This window comes from Osmia bicornis, chromosome 4 (assembly GCF_907164935.1).
Source record: "Osmia bicornis bicornis chromosome 4, iOsmBic2.1, whole genome shotgun sequence".
Lineage (NCBI taxonomy): Eukaryota > Metazoa > Arthropoda > Insecta > Hymenoptera > Megachilidae > Osmia > Osmia bicornis.
In genome coordinates this window covers 7,291,660-7,318,010 of record NC_060219.1, presented here as the reverse complement: position 1 = coordinate 7,318,010, position 26,351 = coordinate 7,291,660, and the positions used below count along the sequence as shown (strand labels likewise).

The window sequence follows — 26,351 nt, the reverse complement described above, 5'->3', positions numbered from 1 at the left end:
ACCTACTTCTTTTTTAGCGAAGCTCGCCATATTTACGAGAGACTGATCGTGTATTCATTTCGATATTACTCATGAGGCGACTCAATACTTTATATAATAAAATAGAAAAAAGTGTGATTCGACAAAATTCTAAACCTCGACGCAAGAGAACTTGTTCGAACATAAAATTTTCATTTCAAACAGCGTAGGTAGCACGAGTTGAAACTTTTGTTGAAACCGACTGCAAAACACACACGGTAGAAAAACAGTAAAATTATAATGAACCCTTATTACCACGTAATTTCCTACAGTTGTAGTAGCATGTGAATAAGAAACGCCGAATAATGTAACTGGAGTTTAGAATAATTCCATGTGCCGGAGCGAAATAATACAAGAGTAAAAGCTTCTTAGGGAAACTTGGCCGCGTGTATTCAGCTCGCTTTCTAAGCTTCGTTAAAGGAGCACAAGCTCCTCTAATTAGCCTTCGACTGTTGTAGTTGTCATAGCACTTAGGCGGTTTCATTTTTAACAAAATCCTTAATGGCCTGCAGGTGGTCGTGTTCTGACTGCAAGGGACCCCGTTAAAAAGCCGTTTACATTCTTAACTGCATTCTGAATAGCCAGCTCGAGTGTTTCTTAGAGGTCAGAAATATTTTTGAACTAGTTTGAAAGAAACTTTTACTACTTCAATGATTTAGATGAATTAAAATTCTCTATATTTTTGTCTTCCTGGCAATATTTCTTAATTGCAATGATAACGTTAAATGTCAGACGGTTAAGGAAATCTAAACCATCTCCGAGATCAGTTAAAGCCTTATTCACGCGTTTAGCAAACTAGATTGATCTCTGCTCGAGGCATACGATCGAAACTGCATATGCATCGCCTGATAGTGTTCGTATTATGTGTAGCCTGCACCTGGACGATGCATCATGAACAATTACCCGAGGAATCTTGCGCTGCAATGGCTCGTATAACAGCCTTTGATTAGCAAACGTCGATCAGTCTCTTCGAATTCATTCGTCGCTGTTTGATTTCATTTGATTTCATTTGATTTCATTTATTTTAAATCCCAAAATATAAATACAAAATTTCTTCTTAATCGGAAAAGAATTTATCTTTCGTATAGAATGGATTTTTATGGAATGGTATATTTGATAAGCGTGGAAAATTGTCCTTCTCGTAAATCAACAGATACGCGGATGACGTTAAAAGCAGCAACACGTTGATGAGAATAGTTACGATAACAAGATTTCCGACCGTAAACGACGAACGAGCCGCAATTCTCGAGGAACTGCAACAAAAGCGCAACGACCTGTTTCATTCTCACCTCCTTACCTAATCTTACCTTCTAAAGTTTCTTTACGATCTCATGCTGTGCTTCCAGATAACATCTATTCTGTGTTATTTTCGAGACCAATGGTTATTTCGCTATGACATTTGATACGTGAAAATTGCAATTTCTTTTTTCTGTATGTATTGTACATTGTGAAAGGGTTACGAATCTGCACGAATGATAATCGCAATGTTTTGCACAACCTTCGTAGACTTTTTTATAGACCATTGCACAATGTCCCGCCACTTTTCATCGATTTTTCCGTAAGCACACTGGAGTGGATAACATGGCCGCGATGTTTCGATAAATTACTGTTTCGATAAGTCACTGCTGTGCTTTCATTAAGTGGAAATTACGAACACTTTTTGTAGAACCAACCTTGCAAGAATTACCGAAGAAATTCTTTTATCGAGATGCAGTAAGAAGCTTGTTTTCTTCCGCTTCTTTATTTTATTCTGTTTTCAGAAGATTAACCTGGCTAATCGAAAGATTAACTTGATTTCAATTACAAGTCAAGGGTGAAAAGACTGAATTGGTAATCGTTTGGAAAATTGTAATTAAAATTTGAATCTTAGAGTTACCTATTTGTTGTTTTGTACGAAGTACCACTAGTAAATTTTTATTTGAAAATATTTCAAAACAATTTTTTGTTTGGAAAAGTATGGTGGGATACCGACAAAGGTACAAACAGGAAGTCGCTCATCGAGAAAAAGTTACCCCTTTTAGCGATAATGGCCTAATGTTTTACAAAAGGAACGTTCCTCTTTCATGGAAACTGGCAGTCGGTTAAAGGCTGAAACCACGAGAAAAAGACGGAACGTTTGAAGGAACATTTTGAAAAGAAAAACTCTCATTTTCTGGAGAAAACGACAAAGTTTCCATCACGGCCGAAATCGGACTTTCCTTTGAAAACGCTTCGAAAGAGATGACTGCAGAGGAAGGAAGGAGGAGCACTCGACAAAGAGTGAGTTTCCTTTGCTCTCGAATCGAAGTTATTTCGAAAGCCAACCATGCGAAGCAACATCGATTCTAAATCTCCAGATTAAAAAAGTTGTAATCCAATGTTTGATAGTATCGCGCCGCAGAGAACAACTTTTGCGTTTATTGCGAAAATTCTTCGAACCTTCTTAAGGCTTAAGAATAATTCTATTAATTTCTACTTCGTCCCTTTTCTTCTTTATCTTTGACTTGATAAACTGACTTTATTTTTGGGTACTGTATTTCAAGAACAAACTTATAATTAGTTGAAAAGTACCTTTTAGTTTCAGTAAAAGGGAAAGTCCGAAGGATATCGTTAGCTTGTTGTAGAATCTGAACTTTTACAAGTATCGTTGACCCGAAGAACGCTTGTAGAATTCTAATCTGAGATTTCTTAATGAATTTAAATAGAACACAGTAGAACACCCGTAAGAATGAACATTTTGCGAGAAAATGTTTAAACATTTGCAGCATAAGTTACTCAATATCTAAAATGTTTCATAATTCATTACCAGGCAGAAGACATAGATTTTATTGCAACCTTAATGGTGGATGCTTTTAGCTGCGTTAATGAACGCTCGAGAAGCAGCGCCATTTATCGAATATTCATTTAAACGGCAAAGAACGTTCTAGCATAAAAATATTCTATGAAAAGAGATAATTGTTTCTAACATTGTTCAGATTTTCATAAAAAAAAAAAAAACCTGGAAAACGTATCGGTACCACGAGATCAAAAATATCTCACGTTACCACCGTAACTCGATGTGAAAGAAAATGGAATTTCGCGTTATGCCACCGTTTTCAAACAGAATTTCCACCAACAGACAAACACGCAGGAATCTCCCCTTTGTCACAATGGTATACATATATCCACGTTGCTTTTCAGTGGCGAGGCCAATATTCAACGAAACGTCATCAGCACACCTTTCCATCTGACCCTCTCAATCATCCCGTTTCACGTGGAAGTCGTTTGTGCCGACACGTATTCGCCAACTCGGCACACAAACCCCTGCACTACCATTTCGAATCCCACTTGGTTACATCCTACAATCCTATTTGATGTTACACGACTCGCTAACGATTAGATGGTCATTGTTAGAACGCTAGGGCTGAATAATATTCGAACCTGGAACACTAAAGCCGGGTTAATCGTGACCAAACCTGTGAAATCTGTCTAATGATATTTCGAGTAAAGTTACATGGATCCATTTTCAACCGAAAGGGTTTCGTACGATTAGAAGATGTTTTTCGTTTATTATATTCGATATCAGTATAAATGCCAGGAGAATGCAAAATCATAGCCTTTGTTATTAATAGTCAGCCTTTGTCTTTCTAACGATCGCACCGGCTGCTATTAAGGAAGGCATAATTTAATTCATGTTTGCAATTAGTTGCCGGTGTAACCTAGCGCGTTTTACAACAACGCTCGCGTTTCGCTCGTTAGCAATGGTCATAATTCAACACAGGGATAATATATTGAAAACGTTTGCTTCGCATCTCCGTTAATTACGCTTCGACTTGGCGTCGTCTAGTTTTACTTTCCGAAGTCAGCGAGCAATTTCGGGCGTGAGATTAATAACCATCTGCCTCTTTCGACAAATACGAGACTAGCCGCTTGTTCATCGTACTCGTTAGGGTTAATTAATAGCCTTACCGGTTGCCAGCTACCACTGCTGTTCCTACACGTACGCCTTCCCATTCAGAAACTTCCGCAGCAAGTAACCACGTGGTTGCTCGGTCGGCTCTCATCGATCATACTTCTCTATTATCATTTCTGATGTGATGAGCTGTGATTGAACAAGCTTGTTCAATCCATTGAGATTGCGATGAAAGAAGTAACTGACACTTTGAAAAATGCCAAGATTTTACAGACATACAGATCCATTAATTTCCGCTTATTGAAATTCATTTCTTGAAAATGGGTTATCGCGGAACGATATATTACGTATATGACTCGCTGAAATTTTTATAGAAACCCTGCTAATAATTACGAGTTCCTAATATCGCGATGCAAAGATCAGGAAGAAAAGAAAATCCAGCCTTCTCGTCTCTGCTACTGGCGAATTCTCTACTGGCCTATTCTCAGCCGTGGTGGCGATCGATTAATCCAGCCCTGAGCTTTCACATCAGACAGAGAGGAGTGTATCCGGTGAACGAAGTTGAATTTTCGTCTCGTTTCGAGGTTGAACAGGGGAGACTGAAATGGTTTCGAGGGATTTCGAAATCCGTAACGGCCATTTCGTCCTTGCGGATCATCGGATCCGTGAAAACTTTCTCTCCTACCCTCTCTATATACACGGTCGACTTTTCCTGCCAAAATATTCGACGATTTTACGAAATCCCTCGAACTTTGCCGGATTTATACTTGACCCGGTCGAACATAGCCGTTGCTTGAATTTTAAGTGCAGCAAGATTAATAAGCTCGCGTTCCAGCTTGCAAATTACTGTCGAAATTACTGCTGATGAAGTCTCGAACCTTTCTACCTTCGTTTGTCATTCATTTTTGAGATAGCTTTTCGTGCAATCTGTTCACAAATACGCGGAAACCGAGGTACTTTCGCCATATTAATTTTATCACCACGAATATTGGTCCATCTAAAGTTTGGATACCAGTGAATATGATACGTACGTAGTCAGATGCTTCTAATTGCGACGACAATTTGGAGGTTCGTTAGAGCAAACGTCAAGGATGTGGTTTAAAAGGGTGTCAAGTTTGGAAGCATTTGCGCCTTATTCCGCTGGATGATGTCGCGTTAATAGCGAAGTTGAACTACGACTTTATTCGCGGTGACATTAAAGGGACTTTTAAATAGAAAGGGAAAATAATCCATCAATCAAGTATCAATAATTTATCAAAGATAATCTTCTTTCGTGCTTTGTGATTCATTCCTTCGGATATCAGTCCGGAAATTCGACTCAGCTCAGAGCGGAAATTTAACCAATTCTGTGCTCGAAATTCAGTTAAATACTCCTTAATTGAATCCTCTCTTCGAAGGAAATATTTTGAGGGACTGTTTTAACCGAATTCCGATATTCGACTCCATTTTGGTCAAATATCTCTTCATTTGACTTCTCCAAATTTTGTGATTAAAATGATCAATTACTAGTTTAACTGCGTTAACAAGTTACACACGATAAACAGAACTAATTACTGAACTTCATTCGTTTAATTAATATCTACATCTTATCTTGCATGGAGTAGTATTGTTATTTCAATTACATCCCGTGGAACCTGAACCACGATTAGTCTGGAATAACGATCCAGTTCGGGTTGCGAGAAAGGGAGAAGGGAGTGTGCCCCACAGGGGCGTAGACTAATTTTACCGTTCCTGATTGAGGGCAGACCACTGCCATTTCCTGTCGGTAAAGGAGGCCACGATAGATTCCTCCTTTCCCTGTCCAATGAACTTTAGATTGACCTATTGGTCAAAATTCCCCTGATCTACTTGTCACCTCCTTTGATTGATCGATGTCAGATTACGACGATAAATAAAACAGAAGTGACATGGTTTATAGACCTGTTGCTGATATCAGAAGATTGAAAGTATCGCAAAGCATTTTAAAATAACTCTTTCTGCAATACTTTACTTGGCATAAAGTAAGTTTGTTTCAGTGGTGTGATATTACATGGAGATATACGAGAAGTAGGTTTTGTCTGACATATACCGACTTACTTTACTTAAGTTACGTGTTTTGTTTTCTTTTTTTTTTTTTTTTTTTTTTTTCAAAAAATGACTGTTCGTTTTATAAACTTTTGCTATAATTACAAACTTTCATGCGCTAGAACAAAAGCAATTAGAATATAAAATATGAATGTTCTGAGTAGTTGTACTATTAACCAGGTGTGCGTGATCAAAGTTTGAGGGCCATCTGGCGAAAGCCATTAATTATTTATAATCTTTTGTTAATTCGAGGCTGAAAGTGGAACGTCGTAAGGAATGAGAAAGAAAAAATTTCTTTGTTTTTATAAGCATTTACAACTTAAAACGTAACACTTCAAACGAACAAAATCACCCCAAGGTAATCCCTAAATGGTAGCACAATTTGCAGTGGTACCATCTTGCCCATTAAATCGTTCTTCCTTTAACGATCGTAACTAACTTCGGACGAAACAGGATTCCCCCTCCCGTGTCTCCGATCCCCCGAAGAAAATCCTTGATTCTCATCCCGCAGGGGGATGTCAACCCTCGAGTCACTCTTTCCACCCCTGCAAGTGTCACCCGTCGATCCATTGATCCAGCCCATTTGCATCCTTACGACCCTATTATCAGATGGTCGCCAACTTGAAATCCGGTAGTAAGAAGTGGAAAAGGAACAGAAAAAGTCTCTTTTTTCCTCAGCGAGAGATAAAAGCATATTACTAAACTTAATTAGAATTCCTGACGTTTTCATTTAATCATTCAATCTGGTATTTTAACTTATCAGACAAGCATCAGTAGTATTACTGTTCTGTAATTATTTAATTAAATTAAATTCGTGTCGTCGGTCCCCAGTGACCACTCAGGTAATTAACGTTTTAACGCGTTGATTACTGTGCTGGTCAACGGTAAGCCATTTCATTTGAACAAGCAATGATAACACGAGGAAAGGGAAATAAATATGAAATATCGTGAAAATTATATTAATAATTTATGGATTGATTAATTAAAGTTTTAACATAACATTTTGCTGGTAAAATGTTGTAATTGTGGAAACTACACGTGTTTACCCTTGTTAGCGAGTCAGAAGAAAAGTTCTTAGACTTTCGGACGACAAATTACAATTTTTATTCGTGAAAGTGGTCGTGGAATGGAGAAACGGGCGAGGAACTGGGACAAGGGTGTGCTGTTTTTCTATTGAAACCTGTTTGCTCCGATTTATCTGGATGAAAGCAGAGCTCAACGACGAACGATGTATGTAACAGCAGGCTGAAGCATCGTTCTCGTTTGTTGGCAAACTCGTACTCAAAGATCGCGTAAACTCGAGGAGCCAACAAATGAAAATCAGAAGTAAACATGCTCCAATTATTACTTTGTTTCGGAATATGTTCTCTTGATAGAGTAAATAACACCGATATTTAAGAGAATCTGAAAGGAGCACGTTGAAACAAATTTTGTTATAACCTGAGGTGATTGTGAACATGAATCATTAAATTGCAACAACAAATAAACAGATAAACAAAATTGTTGCTCAAACTACCTATGAGGTTGAACGAATAATTGAATATTGTAGGTGGAATATATTTTACTCTTTGCTTTAATGAACAAATTCACTTCCTGCAATATTAAAATACATTTCATAACTATTATGTGATATAATTATCCATTTGCGAGCGTTACATACATTATTATTTTCATGAACACAAATGGAACGGTGCTCGAGGCATAGAACGCTGAAATTGATTATTAACAAAACGGGTAGTAAAATATTCGGTAATTAATTATTCCTTCTAGAGAAGATGGTGCGATATTATAAGCTTAAAATTGATGCGATTAATTAATTACCATTAGCGAAAGTTTGAATTAATTTTAACTTGTGAACGCTTATTAAATACGTACTTTACTGGTTATTCAATGATTTAACGTGAAATTTGTGCACCTTTCCAAAAGGAATTAATTTTAGCATCGCTGCTAAATATTAAATTTCAGCACCGCTGGTTGTGCAAAAAAAAAATACCGCTGAAATTTCATCCATTTCTGGCCACTTGGTAGAGCTTCCATTTAAAATTCGACAAAAAAGAAACATTGAGCAGATTCGACGATGCAAAGGTTAAATGGATTCTCGCAAAGGGATGAGTGATATTTCGTAAATGGTTCGTTGAACGACGGATTCCACTCTTCTGTCACCTCTTTCAACCCTCAACTTCCGGGAAACGGATAGTTGAGACGTTGAATGAAGATGACAGGGGGGAAAAAACTGTGATATATGCTACGAACGAGGGCTTCGAGAAACGGGGGTGAAAGTATAAAGGTAGACAGAGACATATTAATTGCAGATGGTGGACTATCCAAAAAAAAATGTACGATATAAAAGAGACGAACGAGATGAAAGAAAGTTAAAATAAGGTATAAATTTCACGGAGCCTATAAAAAAAGGTATCGTAAAAGGAGGAACATAAAAAAAGCGAGGAAACAAAATTGAAATAAGAGCAGCGATATCGTAAAATTGAAACTTGATTGTTGGATTTCACCTTTCGATTGAACGGTATGGATATAATGTAAAATTCTGAAAAAAAAAAAAAAATGGAATTAAGCGGTAACTGCTAATCGATCGGTCGAATGAAAAGCAAAAAAGAGAAGTAGTAAGGGGGAGGAGGATGGGCATGAAAGGGTCGGAAGAAGATAAAGCACGAGACTCGTGAAAAAAGACAAACTGTTGAAGACAGACGAGGAAATACCGTGCAAAAGGGAAGCAGAAATATTTATGTGGCAAAAAGGAGAATATGAAAGAGATATTCGCTTAAAGTTTTGGAGGGCTGCCGAATATTGATCCTCCGCGCGAATTAAAGTCGGATATCAAATTCTGCAAAAAGGAGAACGCTTGATATGTTCCTCGTAATTGCTACTTTTTATCAACCATATATATTGCAATCTTAAGTTATTAAATGAATATCAAATTATCCGAAAATCATGAATTCTCTTACTTTCGACGCATAAAATGAAACAAACATATGTGCAAAGTAACTTTATATAAATCGTATTGATACCAGAACCAATATTTATTTAAAACCGACGTCAGAATGGAATTTCTGAATTTAAACTGCGATAATAACAGCGTTGATAAAATCGAGTTTCCAATAAACGAGAGAAAAACCATTCGCACGTTTTCGAACGGGGAGAACGATAAATATTCGAAGCGATTCGTCAAGCAACGATAACGTTTCGTTATCAAATCATCCCGAATAAAAATGGAACAGGCCGAAAAATCGATACATTGTTTTTGCGGCCAAAATGCTCCGGAATTGTTCAGAAAATAAATGAACAAAGAGAAAGAAGAAAGAACAACTGTGAGTTTTTCCATGATGAACCGCAAAGCTGATAAACGTTGTACGCGTGTTTACGCTTAAATTGGGACACGTGTCGTTTCGAAACGCGTTCATCCACGGGTGTTTTGCCTTTCCCGCAAAATCGTTTGTCATAATTACCGTCTTTGTCGCGGCAGAACACGCACCGGCGCTATCGTAAAAGCTAACGCCTCCACGTCATAATTAACCTAATTACGCCGTGCAACGTACACGCGTATTATTCCAAGATACCAACGTTGTTTCAATCTCTGTATTCTCGATACGATGAGCCGCGGCTCTTTCTCTGATTAATTAAAACGAATCGGATAGAACAACATTTTAAAACAAGCGAACTCTCAGATTACGTTGCGTATCACCTTTTTACTCGAGGATAAAGAGTTTTAATAAATGAAGGTTATAACTCTTTGCTCTGGAACGATGTTTCTCAGACGTTGGGGGTTAAATAACTATAAGTGAAATTAAAAAAGAAATAAATTTCGAAAGCATTTTATCTAGCTTTCAGAGGAGAATGGAAAAGTTAAACTTGCTAAAAGCTCTTTATATTAAAATGTAGAAATACGTCACGAAAGGTTAAAATTTATAAAGTTTACACTTCTATAATAAGTTAATACTTCAAAATAGCAGCAAGATATATTTTCATAAGAATTGATGACGTTCAACGAAGATTGGAAGCGTTTCACTCAACGTCTGACCATACGCGCGGTTATACTACTTACTGCGTTTGGCGCCGGTCCATGCTGTCTTCATACTGGATTATTCCAATCATTCTTCTTCAAATTATTTACAAGCAGTGTTAACAATTTATGTAATAAAATACAAAGCAGTCTTCGGTTGACGGATGGTCCCATAAGCACGAATGCAATTTTAACCAGCTTGTATAACGTCTCACCCTGCATCTCGTGACAAGAGAGATGCAGATTGTTACATAAATGTCCAAGCAATCTGTCAGCGGGCGCATACGTCATAAAGAACGATGCATGATCAACAAAGAAGAAAACTCGAACACGTGTCCCAGTGTTTGCGAGCAAGCTGTCTTGCGAGCTGAGGGCGTGGTTGAAGCCTGTACGCTTTGTGGATCTTCGTGTGTGACGTACAAGCTCTGTGAACCATGTCGACCAAACAGATGGACGAGTCTCGGTTAGCTGTCCATGATGAACAGCCGTGAATCAGACGATTCTCTCTCTCTCTCAAAAGCTTTTTATGGCTTAATTCTCTTTGCGAATCTGGAGCGTCGTTGCTTTGAATTGCCTCGGAGAAAAAGGGTCGATTATTTTGGAAAGCTTTTACTTCTAAGAAGTGGACTATAGCGTAACAAAAATCTAACGCAAATCCAGCATTTGGAAGGAAATTTTTATTACTCTGTACAGTATTTGAAATTGGAAAATTTAAATATTTAAAATATTGTCCTCGCTTGAATCGCAGTGACTCTTTATCGTCGTAATCGCTCTATCTACAAAGTATCAGTGTATTTCTATTCAAATAACTCTCGTTTTTGTGAGAAAAAAGAAAAAATATACAGTTGACTTGTTTCTCTTTCAACTCACAAGGATAAAGAACAGCGAGGACCCGTGCACAATGTCTGAAAAGAAAGAAGCTGCAAGGAATAGAGAGCAAGTTGGTCGTCGTTAAATCTAGCACAACTTCCGTCATTAATAATTCTCCATTGAACGGACAGGGAAATTGTAAAAAAGGATCTAGCGAGCCGAACGAAAAGTTCGTGTCCACAAACGAGGGAGCTTGAATAGAAAATGGAGTGTGTGGTACATATAGTTCCTCGATACTGTGTAAATGAAAACAGCTGACGTTCTCAATAATGTCACGAAGTTATTAAACCTTTCACTTACGAAATTGCAGTTTTTCTATAAGTAATACATTTGAAATTATTCGAAATTACTTAAGAAAGATACGATTAAACGTTTATAAATACAGACTCAAAGGGATCTTTTAAAAAGAAACTGAAATGATGAAGAATCTAGAGACCAATTAAAGTAAAACGAGTCGGAACGTTTGGTCAATGAAAGGTACAGATTGAAAACGAATTCGACCGGATAAGCAACGATTTCGTGGCGAGTAATCGAATCGATCCAGTAATTAATGCCTTCTGTTTGAGGACTCTTTAGAACGTTTGCTTTTAAAGAAATCGAGCGAACCGCTAGAAACGGCCTGGCGCAGACTGTTTTCTTATTTAGTTCCTCTTATTTACGTCTGACGACGGATAACCGATAATGAGAGGCTGTCTCGACGTCTAACGAGAATCTGTCCATAAGAAAAAAAAGAAAAAGGACGAGGGTGAAGGAGATACTGGAAACCTGGAAGAAAGGACGAGTTGGCTGGAGAAGGGATAGAAACATTGCACAAAATATGATTAACTATTTCTTGATAATAAACCCAAAGGACAGGGAAGAAGTTTAATTTAATATAAACATTCTAAGAATTTGGAGAATCAAAGATGGAATTTATACGTGGCTAGAAAATACCATCGTTATTACTATCATTTCACTGGAATATAAAAAGGTACAGGTACAATTTTCACAAGCATCGTTCCGAAAGTAAGAAGATTAAAAAGGGTTAGTTATTGTCGCGATGGCTAACCAAACTGCGAATACTTAACGAACCCTGAACTCTCTCTGTTTTCCTTTGCAATTTCACAGAAAACTCGAAGCTGGCTTATAATTTCCCCTACGTTACGATGCATATTTGCGAATACAACGCGACGGCAGCATGGCTCGCTTATAATTAACATAAATGCCGTGGTCAGGATTAATTAAATTTCTGGTGCATGCGCGGCAATTATACGAATTTCGTCGGTCCTATTCTGCCCAGCTTTTATTAATTTCAATTTCACCAGAACACGTATACGAGGCCAGTTAAGGTGCACTAGTTTAAAACGATGCAGATTGCTCTGTTTTTGCCGTTATCGGATTATCGCAAGAACTTGGCCGTTTTGAACTGGTATTCTTTCATGGAAAGGAGAAGCCGAAGAAAATTCTGCTTGGATAATTACCTGGCAATCGAATAAAGGGTTTTATGAACGCAATATTATTTCATGGAACAAGAAATAAAGGGGGATGTGGTTAATGGATAATAATCGCCTAGTAATTAAATGAAATTCAGAAGAAATTAAAGAAGAATTAACTTCCACATCGTTCAAAATTTATTACCAAAGATACCAAGGAAAAATATTTTAATCACAACATAACAAATTCCATTTTATACTGAAACATCTCTGGTACTCTATATTGGAAAGAGTTAAAAAAAGAAGAAGATATCTTGAGATACGGATCTAACACGATACGATAGCCTGTCCAATGCACAGCTTGAGGTCGTTTAAATTGGACCCCTAACTCTTTCTCGCCACTTTATTTTCCCAACAGGGGTTTTCTTCTTTCTTCGTTATTCCTGGTCGCATTGTCGCGGCAGATGATGAGGTACGAAAAGTATTACGTGGTCGTCCTGAAAAAGCCATCGCGTTGCTCCATAAAAACAGAAGTTATCGTTGCAGCTGAACGCGGCGATGTCGTTTTGAGGCGCGAAAAACATAATTCCGGACGAGAGTCGTCGCGTGTACTTCCGGGATTTGTCGAGGCCGTACGTGGTGCTTACAAGCGAAATCCAATTTCATCTCCCTCGAAGTTGATACGCTTCTTGGACGTTAAACGCGAATGAAGCCGGTCAGATTCGATTATTGCAAGCTGCTATCGAACTCTTGCATGTTTCATGCAACGAGCAACACTGAATTTCCTATTACCGTTGAAGTTATTACAGGAAACACGTTCTGAGCCATGAAATAATTATCAGAAAATGTTCGTAGCACTTAGCTACGTATCGTTTTCAAGAGAATTCGCTCCATAAAATTGTTACGCGCTTCGACGCCCAATCACAGAATTATTGCACAGGGAAACAAATGCTCACGGTAATCGGTCGTGCGCAAATTTCATTTCGCAAATCAGTAAGCATCGATGAGCAACGTATTCGCGGTTAAATTTCATACCGTGGGCTACACGGTCCGATTAATACCGACACAGTGTCGCCGCAGTAAACCGACACCAATTAAACGTTCACGGAATGTCAAAAAACGTTGATTATACCATATCCGTTCGCGCGATTAACGACGAGTACAATCGACACTTTGAGCTCCGAATTGACTAACAAATTTCACAGTGATTATAGAAATTTTTAACGCTACAATAGACGGATTGGATTATAATTTTTATGGAGGAATTGAGTTACTTAGGAGAGGAAAGGTAACAGTTTATTTTACTGAAGGATATATTACATTGAAAATATGTTAACCACTATTCTGGAAATAAATTTCGACATTGATCTCTACATACTTCTTCCTTGAAAGAGAGTGGTCCAGTCCCTTCGAGGAATGACGGAAATGGGATTAGCTCCTCTGGTCCCTCTTCTTCCTCGTATCCTATTTCCTGCGTAACCTTCGACCTTCGACCTCCTGAGGGAAAGGTAGAAAGGATACGGAAGAAGATTTCCTCGGTGATCAGCGTAACTAGATTGCATATCTTCCTTAGAAGTCTCATAAACGGAAGACGACGAGCCCCTCGATTAGCGTAGATAAGGAAGTGGATTGTTTCTGACATTAACAAGATTGTTATCGTTGAACAGAGCGTTATTTGACGATATTATCTTGAATTTTTTGTAACATTCCGTTCATTGCCAAGAAATCTATTTTGAATCCAAGATACATTTTTCTCTTTTATTCAATAAACCAAACGTATATACATTTATTTCGTAGCAATATCTCTTGAAGTATGAAAAAAGATTCAAAGGAAAATATCAATGCAAATGGAACCAAGATGAAATTGAATTTCTATTCCATGCACCAAGAAGAAACTTAATCTATAAACGAAGATGTTATATTGTAATATAAAGAAAAGTAATATTCAAGCGACTCGTTTGATGTCATTAAAATAAAATGGCAGATAAGAATTCTTTTACTAAAATCCATTAGTCGAACTATATACCGATCGAAATTCGTTTCGGATTAAACGAGGATAAAAGTGAAGATGGAATGAAACATGGAAAATATAAATTCAGTTGGAGAAAGCTCAATGTGTCGCGGTAGTTGTGGTGAAATTGAAAATTAAAATTTATGATTCGGTTAAGCGGCTTGAGCACGACACTACCTCCGCCGGAGAGAAACTAACTAAGAAACTTTTGAAACAATGGTGACTGGCTAGCTGGTATAAATAATTATACGGCTAACCTATTTTCTTTCGCATCCTTCACTTCCGTACCGACGCCAGTCCATAAATTCTCTCCGCAGCTTCCCGGAACTATTTATTTTCCTTTGTAAATACCGAACACGAGAAATTTTGGGTACAAAGTAGAGTATTATCGTCCACTGTAACACTTTTTTGGGCCCATCTATGTATCTGCCAACAAACTTTTCCTCTTTGACAGAGAAAATTATCTTCCAGTACTGGCAATATTCTCTTAACGAGGATAGAATGAAATGGCAATTCGTCGTGTCAAAGGATTGATTATTTCAGATTTAACTAGTTTCCTGATCCAAAGCTTACCGTCTTCCGACTTCGAATCTCGATGAACTTCGACAGCCAAAGTTTCTCGAACTGAAGTCAAAACGCGAGACAGGCTGGAAGCAAGTTTCCATCCGTTCAGATTAACCGAAGTCACGGTGAAACTCGTCAACAAACGAGCCATACGCCTCGATGAAAGCAACGGCTGCAGTTTCAAACAAAATAGTCGTTATATTATTGATTAATTCGAAGGATATAGTAATTGTTTGGAAATCCCATCGATTCAAAATTCGTTCGCAGTTACCCACTTTATTAATCAAAGAATTACGAATTCGTCAGAAACTTCCACGGCCTCGCGAATTAATTGAACCCTGTCCAAAGATCCTTCAGCCCGAAGGAGCACGGATAACGAATTTCATTTTCATTTTTCCCCGGTCGGAACTTTCCTCCTTGGAATCCGTCCGAGCTATCGGAAAATTCCTCCTCCCGGAAAACTAGGTCGCGACGCGTTAAAAGGCTTCATCAGCGTCTAATCGAGCGAATTGGATAATTAGAATTAACTGGAGAATTTCTTATAAACGTGTCAACAGTTTGCGTTTTTCGTTTAATTTTAATTAACACATCAAGTACCGTAATGAAAACGTACCCTTCAAAAATAACCTTTCCAATAACCATCTCATAAATTTACCACGAATTCTGATTCGACATCGTTTTCAACGCTTTTTTCCCGTTCAGTCGGTGTTCCGGTATCCTGGAACGTCCACGGAACGAAGTTCGGTAATCGATGAAATTTCATTTAGGTAGAGAACGCCGGTCGTAATTACATCGAGGAATGCTATCGATTTGTACTATGGTGTACCCGTAATCACAGCCTCGTTGAAGTATTATATATACACGATCATAAAGAGGGTGTTGTCCGACGTTCTCTTTCGAACTCTACAGATCGCAATGCATTTTCTGTTTACACGGCTGTAGTTTACATAATATTAGCAGCATTCACGCAGGAAACGATCAATTGGCAGACATTTGCATTGGAAAAGCGGACGCGCATTATACGCTCGTATCAATATTAATTTAACGTGCAAATATTATTTTAATCGAAGAGTACGATTCCGAGGAACGGAGGAGAGATTGTCAGGCAAAGTTTACATTTGAACAAGAAAAACGAGCAGGGCTGTGTGGACGATGAAAGTATACTTGGCGGAATGCGAACTGCCCCGATGTCCCACATTTAAACAAATGTTTATCTTAAAATTAATATCATTCATGGGAACAAATGGATCACGGTTTATATACGATAAATTACGCGCTGACTATGATAGATTGTGAGAGAAATTAAATAATCAAAGCGGTGAATTATGGAAAATAATTTTAAGTCAGTCATGAATCAGCTCGCTTAAGTCAAATCTTTCCATTTCTAAATCTAAGGACGAAAATATATACGTCAACCTCAACTTGCGCATAAAACTCTATCGAAAATCCATCTAATTGAAGCGACTATTCGGACTGAACAGTAAAACTACCAAATCTCTTGGTAATCCCGTACAAGGTCTCAACAAATTCAGCCATGAAGCGCCTTATAATCACATTTTCCGCCAGAAACTCACGCTTTACGATGTCGCGTTAATCTCGTGGTGATAGGCGCTTCCGTATCGTCCTGGCGACACGACACGTAATTTTATGGCCTCCATAAAAAGACTTACATTCGCGAAAGGAAGGAAACGAGTGGAAAAACGAGGAGGACAGAACGATTCGTGTATCAACGGTGAAAAAGCAAAGTAAATTGTTCGGCATACCGTACCGGGACACATGTACGCCCGTTTCCGGGTCAACCTGGTTGTTTTGATCCCCTTTCTTCCGGGGATGCGCGTGTTACACCCGAGCGCGTGAATCAAAATCGTGTCAGCGGGTAGATCAATACGAACTCTACGATCGAAACTGTTCGAACAAGAGCAGATGATTTGAATTTGCACGAGTTTACACAATGAATTCCATCAAGTACTCCACGATCGATTCCATGGATCCGACGAAATTCGATTATTCCCTCGGGCGTGCTGTTTGCGATTAACAGGGTTCCTGTTAACGAACCACTTCGAAACAGCTCTCCGATGAATTTCTTGCAAGCCACACTTGCAGCTAGTAGGTGTTAGAACACCTACTACGCTTCTTCTTGATTTTTACTATTACTTCTGGATAAGGAAAATTCAAATTTAATTTATATTTTTCACACGATTCGTTAGACACTGCTTCAGCTCTGGTAAATTGATATTTATTTCAACATTGAATTTTTCAATTGAATTCAGCATTGAATTTTTTTACATTTCATACCTATTATTTAAAAGTTCTCTTAGCTCTACTGATTTTATTGGAAAATAAATGAGAAATTGAAGAAGGTAAATGGAATAGAAGAGAAGTGTATCAGTATCAATCTGATGTTGATTCCAAGTAAGCCAATGTCTCGTGGATCTTTCTGACGAAGTTTTCCTTCTGTAATAAGAAATGTATTTTTTGTAGAATAAGTCTAGCACCATGAAAACTGTGCCAACGGTGACTGGGTACGAGCAAGGCTCGTACTAAGCCACGCAATCCGTTTGCTCCTATTTTCCAGATTGCGGCAGCGGCATGAACACACGAGACTGGTTACCAAGTGCCACATGCGCGGAGTGTCGCGCGATCCCGAACGATCCATCAAAATCGCGACAGACAATTGTCAAACTTTGTGTATGCAGCTGTAGTGAGTAGAAGAGAAACAGGAAACGAACAGAATTCAACGAATAAAAGACACATAAAAAAAAAAGAAGAAAGAAAAGTGAATAGACAAAAGTGTGTTGCTGTTCGATTGACGTGTGATAAGTGAACGGGAAGAAAAATAGGAAGAAAAGGGGGGAAAAGTAGGATAGAAATGGAGATCATCAGCGTGCAGAGTATATCAAAGTATCGTTCGATCGCGTCTAAGGCCAACGCGAGATACATTAAAACGCCATTCATGTTCCTTCTCGGGCCAGAGGCAAGGTTGTAATTTCGTTTTCTTTCGGAAGGAACAATACGCACGATGAACCGTCTCAGGGATCGTCGAGAGCTTCAATCGGGTCGGATCGGATCGTAGAAGATTAGAGGATTCAGGAAGGTAGAGGAACAGCGTTGTCGAAAGGCAAACTTCATGAAAATGGACTCGACGAAGCTGGGTGGGCCAGCCCCAACCAGCCCAAGGGCTGACTCACCGGCCTTACCGACCTACGCGACCACCGCGGACGGCAACATAGACTACATAATCGGGGACTACATGGAAAGACTCGGCACGAGACTGAATATACTAGAGACCGAGCTAAAGTACGCGTGGAGAGCGTTAGACCTCCTCAGTCAGGAATACATTAAAATGTGGGAGAGACTCGAGAAACTGGAGGGTCTTCTTTACGAGCAACAGACGGTGATCAGTCAATTGATCGAGTTCTACACGAGCGGTGGCACTCACGAGAACGCGAACGTTGCAGAAGAATCGATGGCGAGTCAACAGAGTTCCGTGAGCGAGTTGGACGCGATCGCGAAGAGCATCGGCGCAACGATGGGCATCGAGGAGACGACCGCGTTGAGGGAAAAGTTGGCCCAACAGGAAATGGCGAGAATGCACGGACTGACGCAGGACAGCACGACCGCTGCTGCAGTAGTTACCGATATGCACAGAAACGTTAGGAACTTGGACACTCTGGAGACTCTCGCCGAAGAGAGTAACATTCCAGACGAGGCGTTCTACAGGAGCTTGAACAATGCTTACAGGGAGGACCTGATCTGCGGCGACACGTCGAGACCGACCTCGCAACTGGGAATGATCTGGGAGGAGGCGGAGGATGAGGATGTTAATGGGAAGAAAGAGATCGATACGAGCATGTTCGAGAAAACGGCGACGAAGGATACTGAACTGGAGGAATTGGCTGGTAAACCGACGAAGGAGGAAATTCAGGAGTCGGTGACGAAGAAGGAGGACGAAGCTGACGAGGACAAGGGCGAAGTGTTCAGCGCGGCTGATTACAAAAGTTACCGAGGGAACACGCCTTGCGTCAGCGAACAGGATCTTGCCCAACTGTCCAGGCTCAGTTCCATCGATCAGGTCGCTCTGGAGAAGTTACACGAACTGGACAGGTTGACCAATAAGTTACAAAAAGACTCTCAGAACTTGATAGAATTACAGTCGAGACTAATGGACTCTCCGAAGAGGCAATACAACTCGGAAGCTGAAGCGAAATTAGCGGAAGAGGCGAGTAGCATAGACGAGCAACTGAGAAAGATCTATGCAGAAACTGACGTCGACAGTTGGACCTTCTCAAAGAGTCCTGGATCAACAGGTAGATCGATCTCCAGAGTCAGCACGGACAGTGGTTTGGCCACCGACGGTGATTTCACGACCAGGTCAATTTCCCCAAGACTGACATCTACGTCTAGAACGAACTTGGACTCCATATCGAGTACCTACACTCCTCCTAGACTAGGATACGCCGCGACCGTGCGCGAAAAGAGTCCAGATCCAATGATTCAGTTGCCCATTGACGTTGGTAGTTTCGCGAAAGGTTACGCGGAGAACAAGGAACTGACAGACTTGATGGTCGAAAGCTTTGCAGCCGTTACTTGCGCCTCGCCTACCATTTACAGCACCACTACCGACAAAGTACCGTCTCCTACCCTCTCAGCGGGAAGTGTCCACAGTGTACACAGCGTCCACAGTGTACAAAGTCTTCGAACGAGGCAGGACGGCTACTTCGGCAGCGCTCCGCGACTCAATCTAGAGTTTCAAGAAAGCAGAACGCCTCCAAGTCCGTCGCCCAGTTCACCCCCTCCTCCAGCTCCTCAAGATTCGGGGGAGACTTTTCTGATGCCAGGAGCTGATCAAAGAGAACCCGAGACGAAACGATCTCAGAGCCCCACGTTCCTGAGAAGCACGGAGAAACTGGTCTCTCTCGAGCAAGGTCGCCTCAGCCCACGTACTCCGCATTCGCCTAAATCGCCAAGAGTGTCGCCTAAGCACACCGCCAAACCGGGCAGTGTCGCCAACATAGTCGCGGCGAAATCAGATTCCGGCCTATCGTCCATGAGCGGATGGAGCAGCTTAGACAAGTCTCCAAGTTCTCCTAAGAGCTCGATCAGCAAGATGCTCACATCCTACGCGGTGGAACATGCCCGAGCGAGTTTAATCTCGACCACAACTACGGGTAGGTCTAGCAGCCCTATACCGCCTCTTCCGGAGACCACTACCTCCGTGGTCACGCAGGAACCCCTGTACGACACGCCCGAAGGAAGAGACGCTTTTGCAGCTACCGCGGCCACCTGTCATTCTTACGCAGCGGCCATGAACCATTTGTCAGCGTTCACGTCCATGAAGACACCGACTACCAAAGATGACTATAACTTCGTACCACCGCCTGCGCCGGCCGCCACCACCTGTCAAAGTCCGAAGAAACGAAGTCGTCAGCAGACGTTGCAACAACATACTTACGACACAGTCGCACCTGGCAGCACGATGGATTACGTGTACAGATCGGAACAACCTGCGATCTATTCAGTGGCTGGTAGCAATCGACAACAAGCGATCACCAGTGTCTACACCAGCGGGTCGGGAACCTATGGTCCGAAGACCACGACCACGGCCTACTATCCGGATTCGATGGATCAGTACAGCTATCAGGAAAATTTCGGCTCCGCTCAGTACACGGAATCAAGCGGGATGGCTCACGCGAAGAAAGTTTTAAGAAGCGCCGCGTACGCGGATGGAATGACCAATCACGAAGGGTACAAAGCCGCAATGTATCGCACAATGTTCCCCACTGGAAACATCACCGATGCTTTATCTTACTATCCGACCAGCGCGAATCTACCGCGAACGGAAACGAACGAGAGTTCCTGGTTAAACTCGATGGAGGATCAGATACCTCACGACTCAACTTCATCTAGCATCAGGTCGTTAACTTCCGACGGCAGTTACTCGCAAAGTCCTTACACTGATAGGAGGTACCCACAACCGCCAGCTTACCAGGCTCATCAATATCATCACACGTATGCTAATCAAGGCTACCCGCAAGCTTATCAGCAACAATATCAGCCGTACAATCAAAGACTGAGCAGCTCCGAAAGCGCACAACTCGCTGATGGCTACCAGAGGCAATGGCAAAGGGAGCATCAGTATATTCAGGATCACGAGGGCGGAAGATTACCTATCGATCAGGCGCAGCATCAGCAAAGCGAGTACTACGACGCTTCGAGCGTCATAGTCTCCCAATCAGGCTACATCAGCATCGCGACAAATTTGAAGGATCACGAGATGGAGAACGCGAAGGCTGGCAAGAAAATTAGAAGGGGTTCGTCGTTGAAAAACGCGATGAGCTCTATGAGCAACTGGTGGCCAGATCTTCATCTCAGCAAGAGACACAGAAGTCACTCGTTGCCTGGTGGAGTGAGGAGAGAAGACCTAGACATGTCTCAGGAGCCTCAACAGAAACTTCCAGCGGACGCAGGCGTGACCAGAGGTCGTGGTAGAGGGCAAACCGCTAGGAAGAAGAAGAAACACATCCTCGTCTCTACTGTATCCGGAATTCTGCAGAAGGCGAAAAGGCGAACCCATCAGTCGCAATCTTTGTCCGATCCCGAACAATCTGAAACCGAATGGAGCAGCGGCAGACAGAGCGGCTTGTCGGAAGACGAGGACAGCGTGATGTCCGACGCGAATCAGGAGCCTCCTTTCTTCGCCAAGGTGAAAACTGCGAGCACAAAGCGTAAACCGGTGTCGCAATCGGTTGTCCAACAGCAACAGCCAACCACGCAACCATTGCCTTTGCAGCAGAAAGACTACATTCAGCAACAGCAACAACAGCAGAATCTACAGCAGCAACAGCAAGTTCTTCAGCAACAAATTCAACAGCATCAAGAACAGTTGCAACAACAGGCTCTTCAAGATGGTTGGGGCAAAGAAAAAGATCAGAGAAAGGAATTGGATCACGATGGGTCCGATCAAATGGGTGGTTTCGACGAAGAAACGTCAGGAAAGAGCACTGGCTCCGGTTCAGGTGGTTCCTCGATATTCCAAACTGTCGGGGATATTAAACGATCCACGGGTAGTTCCGACGAGGCACCGAACGAGAAGGCACCGAAACTTCCGCCAGTGACGCTGATGGGCGCCAGTATGGAATTCGCTGTGTCCAGGGCACTGGGCAAGTATCGTCAAAGACAGTCGTCCACAGTGTCCGACGAACAACCGGCGAGCGAGGAAGCGAGTAGCGAGAAGAAGTCTGAAGATGGAACCGTCCAGACCCTAGAGACTAGCTTCGAGTATCCTGAGGACGTGTCGGAGAAGAGCGAGAAGAGTGAAAAATCTAGCAGCACGAGACTACCCGAATTAGTGACCAGCATATCAGAAGAGGGTCCACCCTCTGAAGGAAGCCCGTCCGCGTCGAGCACGAGGGGTCAAACGACCGGAACTCGATTCCTACCGCGGCATCAGCAATCTCTCGAAATTCCTTGGACAGGTTCGAGGCCCGGCGAGCTGGACGAGGACAACCGTAGCACGCATTCCTATCGAAGCACGTCGAGGGTCTCCTCCAGGCGGCAAAGTACCGAGGACTCGATTGATTCCGAGGACGAATGGTACCGATACGAGCTGAGAAAGCTAGAGGAGCTCGAGAGACAGTCGCAAATAGAGGTCGAGATGGGGGAAGTGCTGGTGGAGGAACCCGAGGAAACCGAGCACTATCAGCCAGACGATACAGTGAAGGAGAAGATGTCGTTCGTGTTGAAGGAACTGAAGCTGAAGGCCAAGCCACGGGAACAGATCAAAGAAGAGAAAGAAGAAGTGCGAGGCAGCAAAATCAATGGAACACTCGCGAAGGATCGGCGAATAGAGGAGAGGGACAGGTACCGCGACGAGAAGCCTATCCCAAAGCGAAAATCCGCGGAGAGTATCGAAGCGGTGTTCGCGAGGGTTACCGATTACCATACTTGGGCACACGAAGAAGAAGCCAAGAAAGAAAAACCGTCCTCTGCCATGGAGGAAGGTTCCTCCGGTGAGACGTCAGGTCCCGACAGTCCGGTTCAATCTATGGACGAGGAAGAAGAAGAGGAGCTATCGAAGGATATCGACGAAGAGCAATCGAGACGCAGCTCCAGTGGCTCGACGTTTCGTCAAGGGGAGAAGATCCACCCTGGTTCCGAGCCAATTTCTCGCGAAGGTAGCGTGAGCGTTCCTCCCAGCGAGGTCTCCGTCAGCATCCCAGGTGCTTGGGACTCGGAGAGCACTGTACTTGAAGGACTCGAACGTGACGGGGCAGGCAGTGCTGAAACAGCTACCACGGCCACCTTGAGCCTGCCGAAAATCAAAATCGATTCCTCCTCCTGCGGTAGCTCGGACACGACGCTGAAGGATGGCCAGGTGAGTCCTGGACCACCTGGTTCTAAATGGAAGCTGTTGAAAGCGTTGAAAGAGCGTAAGGCAGAGGAGAAGATGAAGGAAGTTGAGGAGGCCTCTAAGGAACCTACTATTTCTCAGGGACCCACGGCAGTGAGTATCATGATAAAGTGAGGACACGAAAACCTTTGTAAGGCGTACTCGAGATTCGGTGGTTGGGTGAAATCGTAAGCTTTAATCATCCAGGTATTGAATTCATTTTAAATGAACCTTCAATTACATTCATTTCTGTACACTCCATTTACGGAAGCTCGTCAGCCACAGTGGGTATATACAATATATCTGTAATCGCAATTTGTTCTCGCCAATGAGTATCGAGTACGTCGTAAATCGAGGAAACATACGAATTTAAGCACGATTACCGCGGCTAGCGTATAAGTCATGCGAATCCAGTCAATACTAATGCTACGATACGATAGAAGGGCGAAAGTGAAGCTTTGTCGGTAAGGGGCGCGATTACGTTCTCCCCTGTTCGTTTCGCATCGATTCACAAAAGAAGGTTGCGAAAAAAGAAAAAGTAACACGACGTTGCGTTACAACAGATCACGAACACGTGTAACGATATGGTACTAGTCAATTCAACAAGTGCAACGTCACTGACGCTTGGCCAAGCAATATTGTACTTCGTAGGGTTGAGGGGTCGTCGATCGACGATTCGATCGATTTCGTGAACAGTAGTAATATATTCAGCGACTACGGACGCTGGTGAACGGGGCTACGCCTAATTAATAGACCGTAGGTATAATTAGATGGTGCTTCAATTAATCGATACGCTTTTAAGGTAGTATTATATTAGGTAGACGCGTGCCTGCGCGGTCTGACTAAGGTATTCGCTAAACGTGGCGAAGTATTATTTGGTCAATTAACGTATCTTAAACAGGAAACGAGAGTCTTTCATGGATCTCCACGATGAAATTTCGAAACGCTCCAATTTATCTTCGCTCGTGGATCTCCTGTCCGCCGAGCGAAGAACGCACGTGCAATTTGTCTGCACAAACGAGTGTATGGTACTTATCACTTAAGACTTGTAGAGGAATCATCATTCTATATGCTTCTACACGATATCTAATGCGATTATTACTACGAGTACAAGTCATACCATCGGTTCAGAGTCTATCGATGCATCCGAACAACTAGCTTAATATTAGTTAAACCATCGAACATAGGTTTAAGGAATTTACATGATACGCTGCGATATGTCTCCCGTTACGCACTCCAGATTGTAAGGTAGCTGGGAATCTCGAATCTCGCACGTAAGCTGTCTTCTTCCGAATTCAATCAAATCCGTACAAGGTTCAGTATATTCGATGAGCCGTAGATACGATAAAGGATGAAAATCGGAAGAAAAGGGGGGAAACAAATCGCGCAGGCACAGCTCGTTCATTCCACACATCGAAATCGTTTCCGAGAACGCGAGCAAGGAACGAATGGGGAGAAAATAAGAATAGGTTCAGCTACCACTGATATTTCCTGCTCACGATATGTCGCAGAGAACACGATTGTTTGGACGAGACACGATCGTGCTTATCGATCGTTCGAACACGGTAAACAACACTATAATTTCAACGTGGTCGAAATCGGACCTGGTATCAATTTCAATTTTGATTAAAATTATTGGGGTAACTAGAATTTAGGATGTTTCAAGTGCACAGTCATATCGGAAGCTGATTCGTTCTACGTAAAGAGAAGATGAATGTTTTTGTTTTACAAAAATTTCAATAGCTTCAGGTAATTATCGAAACGAGGAAAATGGTGAATCGTTGTTGATTGTCTTTGTAATGTCTATTGTTTCTACTCCATTCTACTCCCATGTAAATGAAAAAAGCTTTTGTCTCGCGACACAATCAAACGTGTTTCTCAATGGAACACAGGTTGTGATAATCGAGCGTGAAATAATCGTAGCGATTCACGACGCGTTTAGAAAATTCCTCGAAAACGGAAAGATTTACAGGTTTTGTTTCACTGTTCGTTCTCTGTGATCGTAGGGGAACGTATTTCATTTCTTCAAGCGTGAAAATCGACGAGATTTCACGCGGATAATATATTCTTCCTTTCATTCGTTTTCTTCCGTTTCATTTTTTCGCGTGAAACGAATGAACAAAATTATTCTGTGTTCAATTTATTTAATTACAAATTAAATAATTTCAAATACGAATTGATTCCAATGGAATACATCGTAATATCGACTATTTCCTTCATCTGTCTTCGATTTTTTATAAAATCTTTTACGCGGCGTCTGATGGAAGTTTCAAAATTAAAGAAGCTAACGATTGTTGTACTAGTATTTGTAACTAGTGTACACTATATACGCTGATAGTATAATAGTATTTAATTACGATTGATAGCCAAGTAACGTGACCCGTGGTCATACTCCTAAAGCCTTGTAACTTTACGATCTTCCTCGAGAAATTGATTCGTTGATACCTTAAACAAGACCTTACGTAACGAACAATGCTACTCGCAATCTCACAAATTGTTAAGAAGAACAAGAGAGGGTTTTTACAAGTCTAAATCCAAATCTGATGGACTTTAACAGACTTCAGGATATATGACCACGATAAGAAATCGTCAGAAAGGATTACAAAAAGGTAGTTCGCGTGTTAAGGTTTTCTTCGTACCAGTCGTCAGACGACGAGCCCGAACGATGTTGGGATCGCGAAACGATCGATCGCGTTCCCTCTACCGATAATTCGACGGTAACACGATTCCGCGATAGATTCGTAATCGAACGGACAGGTTACACACAATCAAACACCTCACAACACTCGAGTGCAATGTAGGTTTCTCTTGATTAAAGGTAAGTAAGAAGAATTGAAAAATTATTAAAAATATGGCAAAAGATTGTTAATTCAAATGGTACTTATTTCGACAAAGAATCGTTAAGAGCTGCTAATTTAGTTGCCAATTAAGTCGAGTGCTGAGTAAACTCGTTCTACGCTTCCTTTTAATTAAGAGAAGTCAAAATTGCACGCGACCGTACATGAATACAAACAAAATAATAGCTGTACTAACAGACACACTGGTACTGGTACACACGTCCAAAATATATGCTTCCGTATCTAAAGACTTCGCAAGCCGTATAATATTCTAATTAAGCTAGCAATTAATGATCGTGC

General features: G+C 41.4%; 1 protein-coding gene across 15 annotated transcripts in view; it reads left to right on the top strand.

Annotated features, from left to right (window-relative positions):
* LOC114873991 (protein unc-13 homolog B) overlaps positions 1–26,351 on the top strand; it is a 190,774-nt gene that overhangs the window by 105,537 nt on the left and 58,886 nt on the right. For 4 of the 15 annotated variants that reach the window (XM_029182826.2, XM_029182825.2, XM_029182824.2 and 1 more), the window contains exon 1: positions 11,690–23,328. The exons of 9 other annotated variants lie outside the window; for them this stretch is intronic. In XM_029182826.2, the coding sequence (XP_029038659.2) occupies positions 17,953–23,328 (5,376 nt within the window). In that variant the 5' untranslated portion in view covers positions 11,690–17,952. Of the gene's footprint in view, positions 1–11,689; positions 23,329–26,351 lie in introns of those variants that run through there. 2 more of the 15 variants (XM_046285423.1, XM_046285424.1) reach the window with 2 other exon arrangements.